A 25,242-nucleotide genomic window follows, 5' to 3' on the forward strand; every position below is an offset into this window, starting at 1 on the left:
CCCCACTCAGGCAGCTCAAATACCACATAGCTGCTCACTCCCTCCCTGCCCCCCCCGCACACTCCACCAGCAGGGTGGGGAGGAGAATCAGGAGGGAAGAAAAAAGCAAAACTTTTGTCTTGGGATAAAAACGGTTTAAGAGAACAGCAAAGGAAGAGAAAAAAGAGATGGGGGGGGGCGGCGGAACAGACCCCCAAAACAAGAACAGAATATACTAAGCATGTCATTCACGGTACAATAGCTCACAGAGCATCCTGACACACAGCTTCCAAGTAGCGAAAAACTCCCTCGGTGCTGTCCCCACTTGGGGATGAGCATGACATCCCTTTGGCTAATCTTGGTAAGTTGTCCCAGCTGTTGTCTAACTAATAAGCTATCCTAGCTGTGTCCCTTCCCAGCATCCTGTGAAAATAAACTCTATCCTAGCAGGAACCAGGACACAAGTGTTGCAATGCCTTGCTGAGTGATCTGATGAACTTTGTTCCAAGTGAGAATGAAGCTAGTGCCTGGAGCTCCAGCTCCTTCTACAGGGTATACCTCAGAAGTGAGCAGTTAGGTTCAACTGTGCATTGGTAGGTTGTACTTTCAAAAGCGAGACAAATTGCTAAATTGGACTTGCGTAGCACTGTTGAAACAAATGAAACTCATGAAATTACTAAATGTTACTGTGTTTATTAACTATATTTCTGCTTCATGATTCTCCTTGTATTTCATACAGGAAATCAGCTCACAGGGCTAGAGTAGCATGTATATTTTATTCTTGCAGTTAATTAGGTATTAAGTGGAATATTTCAAATTGTTAATTTGGATATGTGTCCTGTTTCGTCCTTTAAATGACTGGTTGGATTGGATGATCCCTCTTGGTGTCTGTTTTTATCCTTAAGGTATTTTAAATACCTCCATGTTGCTCCCATAGCAACAAAATAAAACGATAAAGAGGTAATGCTGTATTGCAGAGTGCACAACATGAAATAATGTTTAACTTCATATCCCTGTGAAAAATTCCCAAGCAAATCATTGTAGGCTAAAAAAATTGGAAGTTCCAACATTATTGTATTTATGAAGAAGAGAGATTGAAAATTATTTATGTAGACTGAAAAATTATTTTAACATGTTCTGTGGAATGTTTTCACTCTTTTCTCTATTGGTAACTATTAAGACTGGTAAGTCTCTGAGAGGTGTGGTAATTTTTGCTGGAAAGATCAGTGGATAAATCCAGAAATGAATTAAAGTATATATTCTTTGGCTACTCCTGTGACTAGTGTGGTGGCTCTAAGGGAGGGGATGAACTGCCTGTTCTAACAATACATTAGTGATCAAAGCAGCAAAAAAAGAGGTGCTGTGCAAAGTGCTGTGATTAAAAACTGTTGCTAAGATTTGTTCGATTAAACCCAGACTCCTTTGCGTTTCTAGGAGAAATACTTTTTAAAATAGTTTATCTTAGGCCCAAGTGTTACATACATGGTTAATTTGGCTCCTCACTTCAGTATATTTACTGAACTAACTCTGCTGCAAGCTTTCAGCATATCTCATCTTTTTTTTTTTTTTTATGCTATAAAAAGTTAGATAAATTCCTGACTGCTTGTAATGTGGTTGTCCCAGCCAGCTGTGGAAAAAGCTGCTGTTTTGAGTACGTGATATGGCACTAAGGCAATGGGCCAGAAAACCTGAAGGTGAGTTAGTATGTCTGTCCTGGAATAGCTCTTTAAGGCTTCAGATAGGTTTAAAAATAACTAGTTAATTCATACATCTGGCATATAAAGATTGTCCAACCCCACCTGCAAGCCAGCCATCACTGTAATAATAATCTTTCTTTTTAGTACATATATTAAAAGAACATTTTGAGATTGCTGTTTGTCCCCACTCTTCTCTTCTTGCTTCCTAAGTTAGTTTTAGTTGTATTCCATAGCCTAGTTTCTCTTCTTGTAATTGCTTACAATACATAGTAGTAATTTGTCCTGAGTAATTCATATGCTGTAGTACTTAGAGAAGGGAACCTGCTGTAGGGATTTGCATAGTGAAAGCCAACAGCTAGATGAGTGCAAGGGGTTGATGGGCAATGATGCTAAACAAGTGTTTAACCATTTGTAGCCCTTCTTCTGGGCAGTATCAAGACTGATTTATGTCAGTTAAGTCACACGTACTTGTAAATGTGCTTTGTTTTCTTGTTGCTCCAGCAGTCCTCACTCCTTCGCTCCGCAAGAGATAGAACTTCTCAGTCAAGTAGGTAAAAATTCAAGTGCTACACTTCTTGGACAGTATCTGAAAACTGGACTTCATCTCAGCATTCTTAAAACTGCATGTCCTGAAAGTCTAGGAAGTGGGTGATTGTGTAAAGAGATACTTAACCTTTTAGATTATGGAGCTTGAATATCCCTGGTGGGAAGACAGAGAAGACGACAAATGCTGCACTTCTCTCGCCAGTTAGGAGTTAAATTTGAATAGGGATCAAAGATGCAGGAACTGTACCTATTCATGCAGAAATTCTGCATGCAAGAAGGTCCATAACATTTCTTCATTAACTGATTTGAGAGCACAATCTTCCAAGAAATAGCTAATAAGATACTCAGATTTTTACATTGAGTCTTAGGAAAAAAATTAAGTCTCATCATAGCAAGCTTTTTTTTTTTTTCCCCTGCTGTGGGTACAAAGACCAAGAACACTTGCCAGAGGAGCAGACTGATGAAGCTGACAGATGAACTTTAACTGAACTTAAAGCAGACCCAGATCTCTGAAGAGCTAAGAAGTAGTTCAGTATGTTAGGGATTGCAGCAGACATAGGAAATATCCTTGTCAGAAGCCCAAGTAGAAAATCTCCTTCACTTCATAGCGTGTGTCTTGGTTTGGTTGTGGGATTCTTTTTTTTTTTTTTTTTTTTCCTTTTTCCTATGGCAAATCTTAAGCTTCCCAGCAGAATCTAGCAGACCTTTGGGAAGGTATGTTGAGGTTTGTTGAGTTGATGAATCTTTAGATTCCAGAGTGTGAGATCTGAATTTAGGATTCATCTCTGAAATCTGGAAAAAACAGATAGCTTTGTTTCTCCTTAATAAATTTCAGCAAGGATGAACCTGTTTTGAAGCAAGCTTATGTTCGACAGGCTGTGTCCCATTTGATCTTTTCATTGATTCCCACCCCCACTTCATCCTGACAGAAAGAACTTTAATCTTTTTGTTTGTAAATAGATCTTCTCAAACTTTTCACCGCTTCAAAATATTGCCAGTGCTGAAGAATGTGCTTTGAATTCCATCGTAATTGCTTAAAAAGTATTTATGTGCCAAAATACTTTTCTCTCCTTGAGGATGAAAAGGCATTGAATGCCTGATAGATGCCCTGCGTGAGACAATTTGTTGTGCAAGTTCTCTGAATGAGTTGATTGTCCTCTCTGAGCAGATCTGAGTGCAACTGCACTGTATCAGCTGCAGAGCAATACTGTGCTGTCTATGTGTGCCTGAGAGAGGTGCTGTGAACATCAGGCCAGCATTCCTCAGTTCCAGGCTGCTGGTAATACTTGAGCTAGCTTTAAACCACGTAGCACGGGTATTTTTATTGTTATGCTGTGCTGGTGCCATGCCTCTTAAGTTTTTAGGGGTTTTAGCCGACCAGGATAAGGTGCATAAACATGCATTAATGGGAGAGTATTAACAGCATATGTTACTGTCATGGGTAGTCTTGGAGATCTCAGTCAAAATCAGGGTCCAGGTGTGCCAGCTGTTGTACAAAGGTTTAGGTCGTTTGTCACTCTTAATGTTATGAAGTCCAGAAACATTGGGTAAATTATAGTGGATGTTAACCTTCAATGCTTGAACAAGAATTTGACTTTCCTTCCAACTTTCTGAAAAGTGTTCAGGTGTAGTTAAACTGCTACAGATACTCTACTCAGAACAGAACTGTAAACATTCCTTTAAAAGCAGTGATGAAAGATGACTCTATGTACATTTTTTAATACTTCACTTATTATAGTAAATTGAGCATTTTTTGGTAGGATGTTCAGCAACATGAATATCACCTGTTCACACCTTCTTTCTTGAGGGTGGATATGTGGAGAAAATAGGGAATATCTTGTTTTAAACGTTTTTTAAATACTCCAAATGCCATGTACTTACAAGGGAGCTATAAATGTTTCTTGCTTTGGGCAGAAGAGGAGAAACCCTGTGATACTGTTCAGTTGAAGATGACCACAATGAATCCAAAACTTCTTCAGTGCCTTTTTTTCTTTTTTTTTTTTTTTTTTAACTTTTCTTCTGCCTTTCAGTAGCATTAATAATAACTTGCGTTCATCGTCAGTTAGTGTTCTTTAAGTACTCAAACTGATTTGGACCTGATCAGCTATCATGCAAATTTTCTTTTAGTTAATGAAAAAACAATTGCTCTTGACCCATTGCTGCCTTAGGGGTTGATTGTGATCTGGGAAGAAAGTGTGTTGGAAAGTACTTTTTAATCTGTCGTTGCGGAAGAGAAATACTCTGCAGAAGAAATGGCAATAAGTAACCTCGGAGTTCAGAACTCTGTAAAAATAAAAATATTGCTCCTTCATAGAAATTAAAACAAACAAACAAACAAACAAAGGCATAAGGGTGTGTGTGCTTTAAAAATGAGAGGTAAAGAACCTAGGCTATCTATAGCTTCCAGAGATATTATTTCTTGCAAAAGCCAGATGGGATGGAAGCATTTAATCCTTGATGAAATAACAAGACAAAGACTTTCTCTTGAGGTGTGCAGGAGGAGAACATCACACGACAGAGCAAAGAAGAAGGATACTTGATTTCTTTGTGAAATCTTGAAGATGAAGGCATGCTGTGTTAAAAAGCCACTGAATCATAAGCTGTAGGAGTTCATGTAGTACTAGAAAATCATGTTGACATTTCGTTATGAGAGGTCCCTGAAAAGAAACGGGAAAGAGGAGATCAGAAATTCCCAAGAGCTGCATTGCTGCATAGCTTATCCCTTCTAAAAAGTTGTTAATTCAAAGTAATTTTCAAGGATTTACAGAAAAGGAGATGCGTAATCAAATGTTTTTGTTTTCCCGAAGAAGAACCTGAGTAAAACGGGGAGCTTTGAGTTGTTAAGTTTGCAAAAGTATTCCTGTAAACAAAAATGAATGAACACCAGTTAAGTGATTCAAGTGATTTCTACTTCCTCAAGAGAGGCTGGAAGAAATAAACCTTTCAGTTCTGGCCTCACTCAGTGAAACAAAATATAAGATGTTTCTTTGCTCTAACCTGTTCTTAGTTTTGCACTCAACCATTTGTAAATTGGAATTGCACTGGAAAACTGAGACTGGTTAATTTAGAGGCTATGGAAGAGCAGGGACGGTGACGTTCCAAAACCTGACAAAGAACACTAAATTGATTTTCATTTATTCTTTTGTTCTTTTTTAAATGGGCAGCCATGTGTCCATAACCATTTCTTGGTTCTTGTAAATATTAATTTTATTTTTTTTTTAATTTTCTTTCCTAGAAGGGAATGGCAACAGCAATACTGTTACTTTTGGTCCTGTTGAAAAGATTATATCTTGGCAATAGGAAAATGAGCTAGAAGTAAATACTCGGACGTTTTCAGAATGCATCAGAGGGATACCTTTACAAAACCAGTTAGCTTGAAAATCGGGGCATTTAGGGCTTACCTAGTGACATAGGAGCCTATCTATGGCCTGGTTTTGATACTTTGGTTTTTTTTTTCCTGTACCTTATCATTTGGAATGACTGGTCATTCAGCAATGTATTTTAAATTGAAAGGGAAACAGAGTGGTCAACCATGGAACCTAAATATTCTTTAATGAATGCCAATATTGACCAAAGGAGTCTGTCTCTTATCTTCCATGCTTCTCTTTTATTTCCTGTTCAGTATCTTTCATGTTTCTGTTTTATTCTTTAAAAAATATGCATTCTGCTTTCACTGCTTTTTGTAGTTCTTTAATCATGTTGCATTGAAAGGTTTCATTTCCAAATTACTGCTTGTGTTTTATATATGAAAAATAAATATTTAAAAATATAGCTGGAAAGTGGGCTAAAATAGTAATGTTTTCCTAGACAGACACCATAGCAAAGCAAGTATCCAGAGCTCACCCAATGCATTTGGGAAACTGTTGCTACATTTTGTTGCCTGTAGCAGAGGTCTTTTTTGCTATTTGAACAACAAGTGTCTCCACACAGACTTGGTTATATGGATTTGATTGTAATGTGACTACAGTTGGAGAAGATGTAACTTTTAAATTGTATCTTGGTGACTCTCAAACACAATGGCTACTAAATTTAAACTAGCAGGACTAAGGAAGGAAAGTTAATCCTTCCTCTCTTCCCACATCAATGCCCTCTATATTTATCTCTGGAGGAGGAGGCAATTTTTTTTTTTGTTGGGGTTTTGTGTTTTTGATGGTGGTTTGGTTTTTGTTCTTTTTGTGAGCAAATACTGTGAATTATTGTGCTGCAAATTTGTTGTGCAAGTCATATGTTATGTGCTGATTTACATGAAACAAGAATAAGTGATTATAAAGTTTCAACCATTTTACTTGTTGTACAGAGTCAAAACATCATGGACTATTAAAAGGTGACATTTGTCAATTTAAATTCATATTCATATTACCTTTTCTTTTAAGGGAGAGGAAGTGGGAGTGAGTGGTTCCTGAACAGACGCACAGTCGGTGGGGTTAATTCCCAAAAAAGCAGCATGGAATGAGTATGCCTCAGTTGCTTGGAAGAAAAGAAAATTTAAAAATCTGCACTTTAATTCTTTTTTTTTTATTTGATGTTTTCTTTTGCTTACTGTTAGCATAATTAAACCACTTATGTTTTGCAGCTTAAATAAAGCAGATGCTAATTTAAACAGACTTTTTTTGGCCCTGCAAATAAGGGACAGCCCTGATCCGAAGAGTTGCCAGTTTCCATGTGTGATCTTTACTTTGTCTGTCTAGGCTTTTCGTATGGGGGATTTCTGCCAGTACTTTGTTGCCACTGTTAAAGTAAAAACTATAATTACATTGTCAAAATAATATTTATAGTATTTTCAGGGAATAATTGTGGGAGTGTGACGAATATATTATACTCATCAAACTTTTATGTAAACATAAGCATGAGTTTTTTATTTGAGTTATTGGTATTGTTTTTGGCCTTTGTGTTTTTCCAATCTGTAAAAATAATATTGGGATTTTCATGGTCTTTGTAGCATTTGCAGAGTGTATGCCCTAACAATCAGTTGATACATTATCTGGTAGAAGTAAACTGCTATTTGCACTTGTATTGGGATTCTGGTTTCATGTTTCCATAGCTTAAGACAATCCTGTGTTTGTTTTGAGTTTTGCTATCCCCTAATTATTATAGCTCAGAGTATTTTATTACTTTACCAAACAGGAAAGCTTCAAATAATTGGTTTGTTCTCTTGGTACCATTTGGGGTTGTTCTGGTTTTTTTTGTTCCTTTGTGTTTAGCGTATTAGTTTTTTGTTGTTGGTTTTTTGTTTGTTTGTTTTAATTTGAAAGTGAGTCTGAGTGCTTTTGAAAGGTGTCTGTGAGCATCTCCTAGAAACATTATGCTAGGAAGCAAGTACTGGGTTTTCTAACAGTAGACAGTTGCCGCTTTGCTAGTTAATAATGTAGATGGGACTCAGGCATTCTTGCTCCTGGGTGATGGTGAGTTACCAGATATAAAAATACTTCAGTCTTGCCCTGTACTATGGTTTTAACTTTACAACTACTCTGTCTGGAGTTTTTTTTTGGTGAATATTGCCACAGCTTTTTAATAAACTGTCTGTCCTCATAACATTTATGGCAAAGATTACAGCCATGCAAGCTTCACCCTTCTGAAGTATGTCAACCTGATGCCACCTTCTGTGGGATGAGAAGGTTCTCTTGCTTCTCGCAGTTTCGTTCAAAATCCATTGAAGGATATGGAAAGGCTCTGATTTGGATGGGCTTTGTTCCAGGTCTTTGTTCTTTGACATTTTTTTTTTTTCAGAAACTGCAAAATAGGGGGTCAGCTTTTACACATCTTTCAGCTGTCCGCAGAAGGAAAAGAGCCAAACCTGTACTAAGGCGAGTCACACTGATGAATGGTCCTGAGTATGCAAACACTGAATTCTCTTTAGCTTTTATGTGTGTAGTATTGCCCCTGTCTGCAGTGGTTAACTCTTGCATAGTGTCCTAGGTCTCCCACACTTTGAATTTTGTGTGATGCATACAGGGACAACTAACTCTGCGTTGCTGCTGTTCTCCTGGAGGGGTTGTTTTTCTTCACAACTGTGGTCTGCATGGCTAGTACGGTAAACTATATTTATGTAATACAGCAGTAGCTGTCGCTTTGCGTAAATGGCAGTGTTAAGTATTGTTTTCAGCCTGACACATCTGTGTTTGCGCACATGGCTTGGCTGTGACTTCTGGTGTTAATATGGAAACTTCACACATGCCTTAATTTCTTTTTTCATTTTATATCATCTGGAGTGGAATGAAGTTTGAGGAGATCAAGTTCAGATCCATTGAAGAAGAGCAGCTTTAGAACCAGGGATGCTATTTAAATACAACATATTCTTATGTTAAAGGGAGGGGCTAGTAGTGGGGCTTCCAACTTGAGAATAAAAGCTTGAGGAGGGCCTACATCATCATTACTAAACTCTTTATCCTAGAGGAAAATGTAGGATCTTGTGTCCGAATCCAGTAAGCTCTAGCTTTCTCTGTTTATCCCTTGGTAGTCCTATGGAAGGTTGTTACACTCCCTTCTTACTTAAAGACCTTTTCATAACTGATTGAAATATCCTTCCAAGTTTGAATCCAGTGGTTCTTGATGTATTTTTTTTGACTGACTGATTTAAGCTGTGCTGAGCTGAATTAACTTTCTTTACCGTGGACTGTGAGTATAAAAGTGTATTATTGGAGTGGCATGTTGAGGTATGGTTTGAACTAGGGACTGGATCCTGCCTAGCGACGTTCAACTGTCTGATGCTGTTGACGTGGACAGCTTTGGAAGCAGATTTTGGAATAGTGACAAAAAAGCTGGCGCTTTCCAACAATTCAGTGTTTTTTGCACTGATGATCAAAACTGTCCGTAATACTCATGGAGAATTTTTTTGATTGCTCTGCTGGAAGAGAGAGGTGGTGACTGTCTCAGTCCATGCAAATCATTCTGCTTCTTCTAGGAGAGAGACTAGCCTGAGCTGATATCCTTAAGTTGTAACAATTGTAGATCAATGGGCTGCCTTGTAGGGTTCCCTTTTTTAGTTGCTGATAACTGCTTTTAGGGCAGTGTCTATAGATGTTTTGGTTTTTTTCTTGCTCCTGCAATTTGGAAGCTTTCTAGTACAGCCTGCCAAGATGTTGCTGATTTATGACACATGCATAGTGGTTTTACAATGTGGACTGATATCCACTTGGAGCACAAAGGAAACAGGAGTTTGCTGATGTCTATTTAATTAGAATGGTTTCTGGTTACTTTGGTTGAGGCTAGAGATGAACAGTAATGCCTATATTTCTGTGGACCTTTAAATACAGTGTTCTGTAAGCCCTTTCCTTCCTTCCTTGCTCTTTGCTATCCCTTACGCTATTAGCAAATAATGTCAACAAGTTTCATAATGAGGCAGGTTTCTAATCTACGTAAATATATGTGAATGAAAACTTGCAGAAATATCTGTACGTTTAAGATGGTTGCCATTGGTTGACTGTGAAGGTGTGCGTAGGGGGGAAAGTTCTGTTCTATTATGGATGGAAAGTTTGTTGCCTACCTTTTTCTTTTGATGTAAAGGCTGTGGTGTTTTTACTTTGTGCTGACATTATGTGCTGAATCAGCAGCTGCACAGGGCAGCTCTGGTGCGAACAGGGACATTGTAATTCTGATCATCTTACCTTGCAGCAGCTGCTCAGTGGCTGTTTCTAGCTTCCCTCTACGTCAAAGGCCGGAAGAGGAACCAGTCTTTATCTCATAACCTGCTGCTAGACTTTGGCCAGAAAAGGGCAGGTGTCAATTGGATTTGCCAATTATTTACTTTCTGTAATAGATCCTTTTGTTATTGGCAATGATAGACATAGTGCAGGTCATATGCTTCTTCTGTGTGTTATGGCTGTGGTGGAGGAGAAAGAGAAGAAAAAATAGTTGTAAAGATTAAATTTTGTTCTTATGGGATATGACTATATCTAGGTTGTTTTTATCTTGCCCAGCAGGAGTGTCAGGATTGTAAGATCAAGGTGGGAAGAATGGGGCAAACAAAACTTTTAATGCTTCCTAAAGACAGAGCACCCTAAATTTAATGTACAGAGAAGCAGCTTAGCTGTTTTCACATGTACTGAGAGGAAGTGCCTCTACTAAAGAGTCTCCTGCAAAGGTCCAAGAGTGCTGTAGTTCTTCCTCCAGGGAAAGTGAAGTGAGAAGGGGGTGGAAAAGAACTAGAGGAAGATCAAAGCAAAGAGAATAATAATGTGAGGCATCTGCTTGTCTTTGGGTAAACTGTTGCCTGTTTGAATCAAAATCCAAGTAGTTATGATTACGTAGAAGTTCACCGTGGGGTTCTTCCAACCTTTTGATTATCCTTGCCGTGATACAACTTCCAGACTCTCCAGTTACATGACCATTGTTCTGATGGAAAAGGAGGGGACTATCTGTAACTATGTCTTTCCAGATTCAAGCTGTAAGACTTTTTTTTTTTTTTCCATTCTGCAGTATCCTTTTTGCTAGCAGATTTGATCTGGAAGATAAATACATCATGCCTGTCCTTCACTTTTCAGTAAGAATTTTAGGGAATATTGCCAGTGTAGAAAGGAAAAGGTACGATATTTGTACCAGCAGACATCAAGAGGTTTCTCTTTTTTCCATGCTCTGGACGTACGTAATGTGTGATGCAGAAGGAAGTGTGACAAGGCAATAAGAAGAAGCAAGCTGCCTTTATGGATATAAATAAATAAATAAAAATAAATAGTAGTGCCCAAAAAAGTGGATGCTGAAACTGTTGCTGTACATTAATGTGGATACTCAAGTAAAAATACTAAATATAAGTTTACTTGTTGATCTCTGTCTATTGCAAAACCACCATGATCCATTATTAGCCAGATACAGAATATAAATGGTCCAAGGGAAAAAAAAAAAAGCCTGATATCCTTTCCACTGACTTATTAGAAAAAGATCATTTAGCTTTTCTAGGGAAAATGTAAGCACTTCAGTGGAAATTCTGGTTTAAATGAAACAACATCTGCTGTATGCCATCAAAAATAATTGGAGAAATTTGCTCATAATCTTGGTTAGTATTTTACATGTTAATAATTTTTTTTTTAGACCTGTACAAGGTAATGGTTAGATACCACGAATAACACATAGTGGGTGGCCAGTCATTTTTGTTATTTTTCTTGGTTTCCTGGGATGGTTTAAGTCCAGGTTGAGACTCCCCAGTACTTCAAACTTGCTGATTTTGCTAGAGCACTGTCTTTTAAAGAGACATTGTCTGTTAGATTTAGGCTTAACTTTTAGGTTGATTGAAGAAAAAAATTTTACATCCTAACACATGCAGGAAGCTTATAAATGGAGTTCCCAAGTCTGCAAGCACTTACGCATGTTTTACTTCACATAAGAGAGTAATCTCGGGCATGTGTTTTTGCTACTTGTGGGGATATAAGAGGAGTCCCGTTTGTTATGCCTTTAGACTTTAATAGATAATTTATTGAAAAAAATGAACACACTTATGATGTTTACTTTCTAAAAATAAAACAGTGCAATTAAAATACCAGAAGATAAAGAGAATGGTCTTCTTACTGTATTTAATAGGCCTTGCTAATGCTGTATGAGTTGGAATCAGTACGAAACTGATCTCGCATCGGGCAGTGGGCTGTCAAACTGACTTTTCCTAGTAAATGCACAATTTTTAAAAAAAAATCTACCACTATGAGATTTTGTTAGAACTTAATTTGCATCAGAGGCTAATTTGATGAGTAGTCTGACAGTTTCTTCCTGCTCCCTTCAAATTCACTTGTAACTCCACATTTTTAATAGCATGGTGGGGATTTTTCTTGCCTTTGAGTCAAATTCTCCTTTTTAGTAAAAACAAAGTATTGATATTTTGCCTAGCTGTTTATCTCCCAAGGACAGCGTGGTTGTCCAGTCATTGCACATAATGTTCTGTGAATGTAAATGCCAACTAGATCTTCCTCTAGTTGGCATTTCTGAAGGGAAAGAAAGAAAAAAAAAAAAAGAATGTCACTTTCTTTTGGAGGTGGAGGAGATGAGGAGTGTGAACAAAAACTTATTAAACACAACGTTCTTGGTATTCCACAGATGGTAAAATTGGGTTGCTAGTCTGCACTGCAAGTGCAGTATGATCAAGGTGGAAATATGATCAGTAGCTAGACATTCATTTTATTTACAGAAATAAAATACTAAGCAGTATTTTAATAACTTTAAATGACAGAACCCATATATGTATTGTACATTCACTCTGAGTAGTCTAGACAGACTGTTTTCCAAGGAAAATATATTTTAATCAGTATTTGTGGTATGATTCATGGTGGTGAAGAGCCAAATAACTCTTTTTATGACTGGAAGTTGCTTTAACTTGCAACCACAAGGAAACAAGTCAATGACCGGATGATAGTGGTGGAAACTAACATTTTATAGTAATGGAGGTCTACACCTTCTGCTGAGTTGAAGGTTTTATTTTTCCAGGCATGGCAATATATCACAAAACATTCTGCCGTTGTTTACAAACAACCAAAGCTGGTCTGTGTAATGCCTCCCAGTCCCTAATTCAGATTTGCAAAGCTCACAAGCAACTTCAAAGGTGTACAGGCTGTCAGGAGGCTGTGATTTGGTCTAAGTAGTTGTAAGCCTTTGTGCTTGTCCCCAGTATAGCGGGAGCACGCCAGCTAGATCTTTCATGCATAGTTAATACTTAGCAAAGCATTAAAGAGATATATGCACGTTTGCTAGCCTTATGTTTGCAGTCTGGCAGGTGATGTTGTACGGCTTCATACATGCTTTGGTTGGATTTATTTTCTATCTCTATGTAACTCCAGTAAAGGCACAGGATTGTACTTGTAACTATCTCTGTGCTGTCTGCCCCTAATAAAAAAAAAAAGGGACTATCTTCTTATGACTGTTGTAAGCCTCTGCAGCTAAGGTCAAGCTTTTTCAAAGTGTTTGGTGAGTAAGTTCATGGGCTCCTGTTCTTGACTACAGAAATTGTAGCAGGAATTTAGAAGATAAGTCTGATTATCCACCAGGAAAAAACTCATGTTCTGTAAGGAAGACATTAAAATGTGTATGAATATAAACATTTAAATAATACACACTACAGCAAAATATGTTAAATAACATAACGGTTATGTGTAGCAATCTAATCAGGAAAGATACTGGTGGGGAGAAATTGCAGTTAATCTTGTTGGTAGAGACTTACCAGCAACAAACTTTTCTAACTGTAGTACTGGAACTTTAATAATTTTTTTTTTTAATATTATCACCTTACCATGTGGAGCAGAAGGAAAAAAGTGTATTGTATTTTTAAATCATAATGCTTAAAATCTTTGTCCTAATAACTTCAAGGATTTAAGTTTTCATCTAATGCACAATCTGATTCTGCAAATGACACTGAAATTATTTCTTTCTGAGGAGCAAGACACAGCGTTAGGCCTATGAAAGGTTTGTGTGTGTACTTCAGACTGTCTGGGTAGTACTGAAATATAATTGTTAAATGAAAAGTGTACACTAGAGCATGGTTCACTTAGTGTGTTATCATAAGAGATTGAAAGGAACAAGTGGAGCTATGATCTGCTATGATCTTGAAGGTACTGAACTGCTAGAGTGCATTTAAGCCATCCTCGTGCAGAGCCATAAGGTAATAACAGCTGTCTCACCTTTTGCATGGGATAGCATTGAGCGAACTCCGAAAGATCAGTTTATCTGTAGACAAACATTTAGGTACCAAAATTCATTAGGAGAAGAGTGGGTGTTTCCCTCGTACACATTTCTCTTCTATATAAAAAAGTTATTTTTGTAGAACCTAGAAAGTTCTTCGTAAGTTATTGCAGACTGGATGTGAAAGCAACATGTAATGTGAGTATTTGCATTTGCTAAAGAACATTCTGCTTTTATAGGAACCATTGAAATCTCAATGGGGGGAAAATTTCGGCTCTAGGGTCCATCTGTGTATCAGAAGTTACATCTTAGTACATGTAATTTCACAGTGGTTGACCATCAGGTTAAAAATAGTCTTGTTGACCACACACAGAGTAACATTTTTTAAATTAAAATTTAGCTATGCTGATAGCTACAGAATTATTTGTTAAAGTCAGTGTTTATAGACACCAGCAGCTAGGGAGTGAACTTAAGATGTTATATAAATCAGTCCCATGGAAAAGATGTAATTTGTTATAAGTGTATTTCCTAAATACTATGTAATGCAGCTGGAAAGAGTGGCTGACAATTTTTAGCTTTATAAAGATCTGTAAGTTTTCAGGGAAAAAGTGAAATAGTCTTGTCATCTTTTTTTTTTCCCCTTTCTTTTCTTTTCATTTCTTTTATTTTTTTTTTCCTTCCTCTTTTGAGAAAGCACATGGCTTATTGAATGGATGGCAAAATGGTTTCAGCTGGTATACTATGCAATTAAGTCTGTCTTAATTGGCTTCTGGATTTTCTTGCTTTTGCTGTAAGGACAATTAAGTTGTTGGAGAGGAGAAAAGCAGTATCTGTATTGTACAGATTTCTAAGCATAGTCAAATCATATACTGCAGCAGTCAAGCCAAGAAAGGTAAAGCAAAAAAGAAAAACATGGAACTTGAATGGTAAGAAGAGACTTATGTATTTGGGAATGCATTGCTTCATTTTTATTGTAGCATTTAGATTTTTTAACACATGCATACCTTACTGTGAATTAACAGCTCTAGTTTCATTTTTTGGGGGGATTATTTTCTAAAGCATAAATACCAAAGTATAGATTTCCAATGCTAAAATTAAAATTCACTTTAAATTGGAAGCTTAGTGCTAGGCTAGTACATTTTGTCTGGAATTGTCTTTGGAGAGAAACACTGCATATGAAACATTTGCGTACTCTAAGACTATCGGGTGCACCTGTGGGGTGGTGGTGGTGTTGGTGTTTGGTTTTTTTAAGCATAACCGTGCAGATACTTCTGTGATGTGATTTAGAGAACATGTTGTGATGAGCTATTCTAGTTGTGGTGCTCTAATGACTTTTAATGTTGTTTGGCCATCTTTATCATTGGCTTTCCATCTGTGACTGGTGGACATGGCACGTAGAATCATACCATGGTTTGGACTGGATGGGACCTTTAAAGATCATCTAATCCAACCCACCTACAATAGGCAGGGACACCTTCCACTAGACCAGGTTGCTGAAAGCCCCATTCAAGCTGACCTTGAGTACTTCCAGGGATGGGGCATCCATAACTTCTCTGAGCAGCCTGTTCCAGTGTCTCGCCACCGTCATCATAAAAGATTTCTTCCTTGTATCTGTTCTAAACCTACCCTATTTCAGTTTAAAACTGTTGCTACTTGTCCTGTCACTACAGGCCCTGGTAAAAAGTTTCCCTCTATCATTTTTATAAGCCCCCTTTATATATTGAAAGTCTGCAATCTGGTGTCTCTGGAGCCTTCTCTTCTCCAGGCCAAAGAACCCCGTCTCTCTCAGCTTTCTTCACAGGAAAGGTGTTCTAGCCCTTTGATAATTTTTGTGGACCTCCTCTGGACTTGCTCTAATAGGTCCATCTCTGTCTTGTACTGGGGACCCCAGAGGTGGATGCAGTACTTCGGGTGGGGTCTCGCCATATAAGTCTGTCCAGCTTGTTGGAGAAGTCCCCCTTGTTCAGGTGAATCCTGGCAACTCCCAGCCGACCCAACTTCTCAAAAGTAGATCCATGGTCATAGCAGCCAAAACATGAGTAGTCATGCTTCAGTACACGAACTGTATTTGGCATATGTCGTTGACTTGGCGTCACACTAAGTACTCTGAAATGAATTGTAGTTCATATCACAAGAAAATATATTTTTTTTTTTTTGGTAGGGAAAAGGAGTTAAACAGTTGCAGTGCAGTCATGACAGAGCACATGACTGGACATACTGTGAACTAGGTGCTTTTATCTGTAATCCATGCTGCTGGTGTAGCTCAGTTACCTCAGATATTTGTAGAATCACATCTTTCTTTTGAATTGCTGAGATTCATCACGAGATTAATTGCATGGGGAAATGATGCATTATCAAGACATTCTCTCTTTCTACTTGTTTGTGAATAGATACAGTTAATTTTGTCTCACAGATTACCTGACTACCCATATATTGATTTGTGTCCTCTAGTTAAATGAAAAATGTTAACCATTACTGGTTAAAAACAAGCACTTACATGTAAAATTGTTTTTTTCCCATGGTACATCCACAGAATCGTGACCTTTTCCTGGATCCTTCTTGCTTGTTCAGGACATCATGATTGAACAAGGACAATGTTGGTTGCTTTCATTAATACTAACACTCATGTGTGTGATTAATGGAGAATTTGTAGATATTTATTATCATACTATATGTGTTCATAGCTTTTCATCATTGTTACAGTAAGAATGGCAACTTGAAAAAGATCTTTAACTTTTTTCCTAGTCCGTAGTGGTTTTTTTGACAGCTTAGTCTCTAATGACCAAAGTGTAATTGATAGCTGAAAAAGGTCAAGCAAATTTGAGGTAAATATTGGAGTATAATCAACCAATCTCATGTCCCTCTGAAAGATCTTTCTCATAGTACAGAGATAAGGAGTTTACAAAGAGAAATAATACCCTATTCCTAGGATTTGCTGCCTTGTTAGTTTCTTCTAGCAGGGAAGTATTTCCGTAAAATGACTGCTAGAAAAGTAGCATGCCCATGCTTGCTGTCCTTCAGAAAGATTCTGGCTTAGCAGCGTGGGAACCAGATGGATGGGAGAAGCAGAAGCATAATGACAAACAGAAAATAATAAAAAACTGCAGATGTGCAGGGAGAGAGAACAGAGATCTTCAGAACTAAAGCAGAAAGGAGAAGATTATTCAAAATGCAGTATGGACAGGACATATGTATTTTGGGCTTAAAAATATATATATGGAAAAAAAATGTGAGTATTGCCTAAGCCCAAGTGACCTCATTAAGACTTGCTTGCTTTTTGTTCACAAGAGGATGTATGCACAGACCAGACCTCTCTAGGAAATGTAGCTGCCAGCTAGCACAGCACCTTTCAAAGACAGCTAATTTTATATTTTCAGAACCTGGCAATATCAGCCACTTCCATCTGTGACAGACTGCTGTTTACAATAGCCATCAAACCGCATTTAAACATTAAATTTTAACTTTCTTTGTCAACCTGTTAATAAGGGCCAGGCTACTGAGAGCTGTCAATAGCACCCAAAAAGTGTTTTAATTTTGTGAGGTCTGTGGGTTCATGCTTTTGTTTTTCATAAATTTACATCTTTTGGAGGGCTCTAGGATATTAACTTGTATGATGAAATATCATCTTCCTATATTTTAAGTCTGTATTCAGAGGAGGCTGGAATAAATCCTTTGTAGTAACAGTAGAAATCTGCCATATTAAATTCAGTGTTAAAACTGGAGACAAAGTTACTTGGAGTACTGGCTTTAATTTTTCTAAGACAGAAATCAGAAAGTATTGAGCACATCATCATATTGTATAACAATTTGTCCGGCTAAATAGAATTTAATGTGGGTAGCAAGGAAACAGATTCAGTTCCATTGTTCTGGCTCTACCTACTGCAACAAAATTTTCAAGTTGTCTCTGGCCAGCTTAGGGAGGGTGTGTGGAGAGCTCTCTCAGTAGCAGGCAGAGCTGTTCTTGCAGAGTTCAGGCGATGACAGGCAGCCTCTTTGCATTAATTTAATATGAGAAGGAAAGCCACCTCAGATCTGGAAGAGGCAAAATGGCCACTGCCATGTGGCAGCCAGTGGTTCAGCATGGGTCTGCTTCACTTTGTGCTAACTCTAGCTCCAAGCTTTCATTGATTTCAATCTGTCTTAAAGCTCGACAGAGACAATTAGTTCTTGTAATCACTAGTAACCAATGTTTGATATTCATGAAAGTCTAACTGGGGGAAAAAATGGATTTGTTTTGGTTATAATTCTAGAATACTTTGTGAAATTATTTACATTAGAATAGAGAATGTAAATATTTATTTGTAGTAGCAGTGACATACTGCACCAAAAGCTTACTTGAGATGGATTCTGTAGTGCATAACTGTAATGCTGAAGTTTGTCACTTATATGAAATCTATTAGTGTTTCTTTGAATTCCTGTTAATATATTTTCTGGGGTTTTTTTTCAGCTCTTCGTTGTAGTCTCCAGTTTCTTGGAAACATTGCAGCAGGAAATGGAGATTCCCAGAATAGCATTTGGAAGTGTGCTTTCCCAGATCTCTTCTTGTAAGCATGGATGCGGGTTTTTTCCTAATGTAATTTCTGTGGTTATATTCAAATCTTTTATGCATGATAGTTGTGCCTCTACTAGCACCATGAAGTTTTGAAAAATAACTTTGGTGAGAAAGGGATGGTTGAGGCCATATCCTGTAGGTGTTTTTTTTATTAGTCAACCGCAGGGGTCAGGACATTTTAAAACTTGCTTGTTCTAAACTAACAGTAAATTGATTTCATTTAACAGAAACTGGAAGAAAACTCTTATCTCAAATCATAAACTTCAAACATAAGCTTTATTTCAGAGGTATTTTCAAGTAGGTATACTAATTTCCAAGAACATCACTTTTTCTTAATTCACTTTGCTGCTGTGCAGACTTGTCAGTATTTGTGGATCAGATGGAATCTACAAAAGTGACTTAATCTTTGTGTCTTCCAGTCCTTTTGCCCCTCTCCTAACCTCACCAGAATGTCTTCCTGGAGGTTTGATGACATATGTGTAATGAAATATTACAACAATGTTTTTGTGCTGACGTGTGACAATATTGTTAATGTGTTTGGTCAAATTTTTCATAGTGAGCTAATAACAAAGGCACATTTATTCAATTTGATAATCATTCTGTATGTGTTTTTGGAGCCCACTTGTCAGCACTGGATGTAGAAAGACCTTATGATAATAGAAGCAGATTATTATTATGGTTTCACCCAATTTCTACGTCTCCAGTTAGCTCCAATTTAGCATTAGTTTTATAAATTGCCTGTTAAGTTTGATCTTCAGCTAGGAGTTGGATGTTTTTCTTTGCAGATGACTTCTACTCCCTCTTAGGCAGTGACAAACTCGTATTTCTCTAGAAGACAACAAAGAAGAAGAACTGAATGAGCTGAATGCCACTAATCTGTTTTTCCAGGGTCAATTTTAACTTACTCTCTTAACTCCTTATTTTCTCTTGAAGGACATGCCTAACGTACAGTGATGAGAAAATTGTTGCCTATTGTTGTATGGTCCTGTTCACCTGCCTCAATTCAGAGAAAGTGAGAGAACTACTGGATCCTGGGAACTTGACTGTGGCTCTTCATGTCCTGAAAGTCTACAAAGAGCAGTTGGAGTCTGAGTGGTCGTATGTATCTTTAGATTTTTAATTTTTTTTCCCCTCCTAGGGGGGTTAGGTGTTTTTCTAGTGTAAATCTCTGTATTAAAATGTCTAAATTTGTGACACTGCTAAGTAGTAAAGGAAGATCTAGTTAGAAGTTAGTAATTTGGTATAGAGATAATTTTCATGATACTTTCACTGGCTGTTTTGGTTGCTACTAAAATAAGACTACTTTTGTTTTGTTTTGGTTTTTTTTAGCATATAGGCAGGAATTTCAAAATTATGGTCTGTTGTTTTGGTTTTTTAATGAAACAATGTTCTAGAATGCAAACTAATGTATACTAGTGTGCTGACCTGGGGAGATTTTTAAAATAAAGTTAACACAGAATATAGTCTTACAGACTTAGGTTATTGGGTCATGGTAGGAAGACTTGTATGACTAATGCTTGTGAATACGACATAAAACTTTTTTTTTTTTTTAACAGCTCTGTTGTCTAGTGCAACATGCAGTGATTTTTATACTGAAACAGAGAAGACATTTTGTTTGTGAATCTTGCATGTTTCATTTTCATACTTTAAGAGCACCTAATCGGTGATTTTATTCCATTGAGCTTTTATATTTTTTTCTAATGACCATTCTTGTGAATATTGGTTGTCAGTTACGCATTTGAGAAATGTTCTGCCCTGCATCAGCAAGGATACACATTCATTTAATTGTTACATGATGCATTCCAAGGGGGAAAAAAATATAGTTTGTACATTTTTGTAGCATTCTTTTGAAGGCCATGTTTAAATTAAAGATTTAATTTGGAAAAATTGTCAGGATTTTACTAGTTATTGGGAAGGTCTCTAAACAGAGTTAAGATGATTGAATGAAAAGCAAATGTCATTTAGTAGTTTGCTTTTGTACTGAAAAAATGAGTTCAAAGTTTGTGGCTGGGCTTTTTTCATAACCAGGTCACTTTGCTTAGGACATAAATAGTTTTCAGAAAGCAAACTTAAAGTTCCAGGGTCAGGCGATCAGACTTCCATTTCAAAACTGACAAACTGAGTTTTTAGTTTTGGCGTCTGTTGATGTAAACACATGTGAAAGGTTGCTTTTGAGGTAATTGTCTTGATTATCCTTCATTTTCTTTATGTATTGAAGATATGCTGAAATGTATTTTGATTGTGATATGAAAGCCAGGGAGAGCTGGAAGAGATTGTCATGGTGTTAAATTTATATTTTGAAGGTAATTGCAGAATAAATGCAGCACCGAAATAAATGCTGAGGTATCAATTTCCCCGATCTTTCTAGTCTGAAGTGCATTTTGTTGACGTTACAATGAAAATCTTACTTCCACTATGGATGTTTGATGTGGGTGGGATACAGCCTCTCTTCAGACTAGTCTCAAAATTAAAAAAGGGCAAACTTATATACAAGACTATGATGAAGAAAAAGAGACCAGTAGAAAAGGGTAATCCTAGTCCTGCCGTAAGGCAGTTGCAGAACGTTTGCCCACTGATTCCTGTCAGAACACAGAGGTCCTCATACAGGGAATGTACAAAAAAAGCATTGGAATATCTTCCAGGCATTAAGAAATAATACATCTGGTTTTCTTTCATAGTACTTTAACATTGGCTAGTTAAGTTCTCACTATCAGATTTACAACTGAAAGAAAAAGTAATGAGTTTGTAGTGTAAGTTTCTTGGCATTTTATGCAGTCATCTTGAACCAAATTATACATGGAAATCTTTCAATAATATTGGCACTATTTTCAAGTCAACACAGGTAATGTGCACTCACAAGTGCAAAATCTAAACTAAAACGTGTATTGCAACAGTGCACTATCAAGCATTGATGCATCAATGCTCAACCAGCATTATCTTGATAGTGAGAAGGATAATTCCTTGTTGATTTTTCTGTCTCTTTGTAGCTCTAGAGCCTTTTTGTGATTCATCTTGTATCTACTTCCCCCCACTTCTTGATCCACTTCAGTTGTTCTTCTAATACTCCATTTCTTATATCTCCCATGTCAAGAAACACATTTACTCTCTGGTTCTCTCTCTGTTGTTATTGTGAGATAATATTTGTTGTGGTTGGGGGCAATTTAAATGGGAAAATATGTTCTTTCTTCATATTAGATTTTTGTCTTTTTTTAAAATTACTTTCCATCCTGAAAGAAACTGTGATATTTATATATTAGAATACATGTAGTATCTTTGGTCTACTTGCTGCAGAGAAGGAGGTAAAAAAGTAACATTTTCACATCCTTTTTTAATTAAAAAAAAAAAAAAAGCTGGTCTAAGAGGTTTATTTTTCATATTTTCAGTGGAAATCTTCTAGTGTGTACCGTTCCTTACGCAACACTGATTTAAACAGTCTTTTTTTTTTTTTTTTCATTCTGGTTTTGGTTATGATTTTTTCTTTTCCCTTTCTCCTCTCCTCCAGTTAACCATAGGTTAGTATGCTACACTAGTGTAATGCTTTTATCTTAGACCATACATGCATCTTGTGAGCGTGTACTGTATAGTGTATTTCTGTGTAGTTAAAGGTTTGGAAGAGCCTGCGAAGTTAGTAGTCTTGTTACAAGTAGAACAATCATTGTAAAGTCTTTCAGGTTTTTGTTGGTTTTGTTGGGTTTTTTGTTTGTTTGTTTGTTTTTGCAAATTATCAAGAATTTTTTTTCTTGTTATCTTGGAAGTATTAACACAGCATCTATTTCATAGGCAACAAGTTTTTCTTAGTTTAACTACAGAAGATATTAACTTAATCCTATGAATAGCTGACTACATTTTCACAAGGTAGCTGCAGCTTGTACCTTGGATTCTTTTTTTGCATTTTTCTATAATTTTTCCATTTGTAAAGCACATACTGTAAGAGTGTTTACAAGTAGTACACCTGATGTTACACAGCTGAACCTCCCAGTCTAAAGAGTTTTCTCTCTTTTTAAATTTTTTTTAATTTTTTTTTTCTTCTAGAATATTAGAATTGGTTTGTTTTGAGGGCAGTCTGGAGTCTGAAAACCTGTTACTTTTATTAACACTAATCTCTCTACTGTGAAATAAACATGGATGGATAAAAGTGTGTAATATAAATGATGGTATCTTCTGTTGCTTGCTTGCCTTCTTTCCTTATTTCTGTTGCTGAGCAGCAGGAAGCAAGCTAGCTGGCTCTTGTGCTGACTTTCTTGTATCCTGGCCTACCCGAGCAGCTTTCTCTGCTGATTGTCCGAGTTTAGGCAAGAGCTCTACTGATGCCAGCCATGTTGCGTCTAGTTTCTGTAGGAAACTTGTGAACTTTTCACCACTCTCCATTTACTTGTGTAAAGTGCTGCTCTGTTCCTGTGATCAGACAGAGCAGGCAGTGTCCATAAATGGCTTCCTAACACGTACTTTATGTGAACAGAAAAGCTGAACAGTAAACAGGATTTCCTGTTTTGGTAGAAGTGATGTTATTTACCTTGGCAGACGGAAGCTGAAGATTCTTGTCTTGAATGTAAGAACATTATTTTTATAGCAGTAAGTGAAAAGCTAAGACTTGTCCTTGGGTCAGTGTTGGTCCTGACATGTAGTAATGCTGTCTCTTTAGGACAGCTTTTGAAATTGAGTAGATTTGCATGTGCCTTATGCTGGTGATAGCTGTTCTTTCATTAGAGCCTTCTGTTTCTAAAACTTTTTTGGATATTGAATGAATTGCCATTTTCGGCAATTAGGTGTGTGAAAGACAGATGCAGTCATTGCTGCATTGAGGATATGTTTAGAATAAATTTGGACTCCAGTGTATCGCTACTCTTGCTTTTGTGTCCATTTTTATCATTGCATATAATCTTCCTGGTTTAAACTAATTCTTGGTTAATTACCAAAGCACTTTTTTTTTTTTTTTTTTCTTTCCCCTTCATCTAAGAACTGTGTTACTTTCGATACGGAAGAGTATGTGTGAGATACAGTTAGGTAAAAGTGCATAAAAAGATTTCTGTCCTTTTTCTTATGAAGTCAAAACTAAGCTTTGGACGCCTCTCTGGCTGGACTGTAGAAAAAATATTTTGTCAGCAATTCATTGAAAATTTGGAGCTGTATTTCAGTTCTCACTGAAGTACATACCACTAGGATTGCTTAAACGAATTTACATAGCCGCGGTATTTGCAACAGAGCCAGTATTCTGTTGTAAAGATTTGGGTCCCTTGCGCCACAGCTAACAAAGTGCACAGTAACCATTTTTAAGCGGCTATTACGGCATTATATTGCTGAGTCGAAATACAAACTGTTCTTCTTCCAGAAGGTTATGCTCACTGCTGGACTCACAAATGACTGAAATTAAGATATTCTTACTTCTGAAGTTAAAAATATTACTTAATTCCTGCCCTACCTTCTTGTCTCTCAGCTGGAGCATCCGGTTTCGTATTACATGGAATAAAAAGTGAATGCTACGCGTGTTTATTCCTCTTGGCTGGGCTTTCTTGCTGTCAAATGCTGCTTTTAAGTATTGAAAATCTTTCTTTGAAAAACTGGACAAGTTTTGATTATAGGCAAAAATTCACGATTTTATTCTTTTTTTATTGTGCACTGAAATTTATGACTTAATATTCTTCTAAGTTAGTATCCAATGAATTCCACAAATAAACACTTATGATGCTCAAGTTATTTTTGCAGTTGCTGCCATGAACCATTAGGACAAAGAGAGGACGTCCAGGACAAATATTTGTATTTAAGGCATTGGCTGAACTGTAGTCTCTCCCAGTGGGGTCCTCAGTACTCCATTCAGCTAGCACATGTTGAATTTTCTACTCTTCACCCATCACAGGAGGGCAAGCACATCTTTAAAATCTTTTTTTGGTGCTTTGGCAATTCCTTCTCTCTTCCTGATCCCACATTCATGTGTAGAATCCAGTTTTCTGTCTCCAAGCTGGAAAAGTCCTTAGGGAAAGTTCAAGAGGATCCTTTTTCCAAGTCTGATGCCTTTGGCTTCTCCCTCCAGTCTTGCAGCAGTTCTGTAGGGAGAAGGCTTTGTCAGAGGAAATCTGAGATTATTCTGAGCAGTTCCTCAGAGCTCCTTTTTTAGAAGCAGCTGTTGGTAGCGGACCTTTTGCAATTCCTCTTCCGTCTGCCGTAAAACCCTTTCCCAGTTAAAGAGAGTGAAGGAGACATCTTTAAAGGCAGAATGTAGCTTTCTGGAATTTTCCCGTCACATTTGCCTACTTTTTGAATCACGACATGTTCGGTAGAAGACAAGGATATACTGTCAGGGAAGAGGGAATGTCTGAAGTGTTGGCTATGCTGTCTGAGAGGAGTGGGTTGTGGGAGATAAGGCCTCAGTTTAGGAACTTCTGAATCTAACCGGTGATGGAAAGCCAAGCCATCCACTTTCTAAGCAGTTTTTGAAACAGAGGACAGCTATTTTACAGATCAACATAGCGAGACTTAGAGACTATAGGCGCTGATGCATTTTTAAAATGTGTGTGTAGATTGATAGCATAACAAAAATTACCTCAGAACTTGGAAGAAAGGAGGTAACAGTGCTGTGATGCCCACTTAAGTTTGTTTTCATGAGTGATACACTTTTTATTAAGTGTTTTGTGTGGCATGCTATGAGCTAAGAAATAATAAATTTAAGAAGAAAGTAAGTTCCATAAGGAATGCCCTGGTCAAATTTTGTATTCAGTCCTTATACAATCATACCTGTTTATTCAGACCAGATGGCCTGAGGGCTCATTTCATTAAGCTTGTGGTTATTGTAAGCATCAGAAATACTTCTGTCTTCTGAAATCTGTGAAGTTGCAGAATGTAATTCGCACATTTAATAAATATTCTCTTGATTTAAGAACT

At 37.1% G+C, this 25,242-nt stretch overlaps 1 protein-coding gene across 1 annotated transcript in view; it reads left to right on the top strand.

Moving 5' to 3' along the window:
* ATXN10 (ataxin 10) overlaps nt 1-25,242 on the top strand; it is a 103,237-nt gene that overhangs the window by 12,118 nt on the left and 65,877 nt on the right. Inside the window, exons 4-5 of the mRNA XM_086757745.1 lie at nt 18,262-18,358; nt 19,300-19,464. Of these exons, the coding sequence (XP_086613871.1) occupies nt 18,262-18,358; nt 19,300-19,464 (262 nt within the window). The remainder of the gene's footprint in view (nt 1-18,261; nt 18,359-19,299; nt 19,465-25,242) is intronic.

The sequence above is a fragment of the Chlamydotis macqueenii genome, chromosome 1 (assembly GCF_036417535.1).
Source record: "Chlamydotis macqueenii isolate bChlMac1 chromosome 1, bChlMac1.mat, whole genome shotgun sequence".
Classification (NCBI taxonomy): domain Eukaryota; kingdom Metazoa; phylum Chordata; class Aves; order Otidiformes; family Otididae; genus Chlamydotis; species Chlamydotis macqueenii.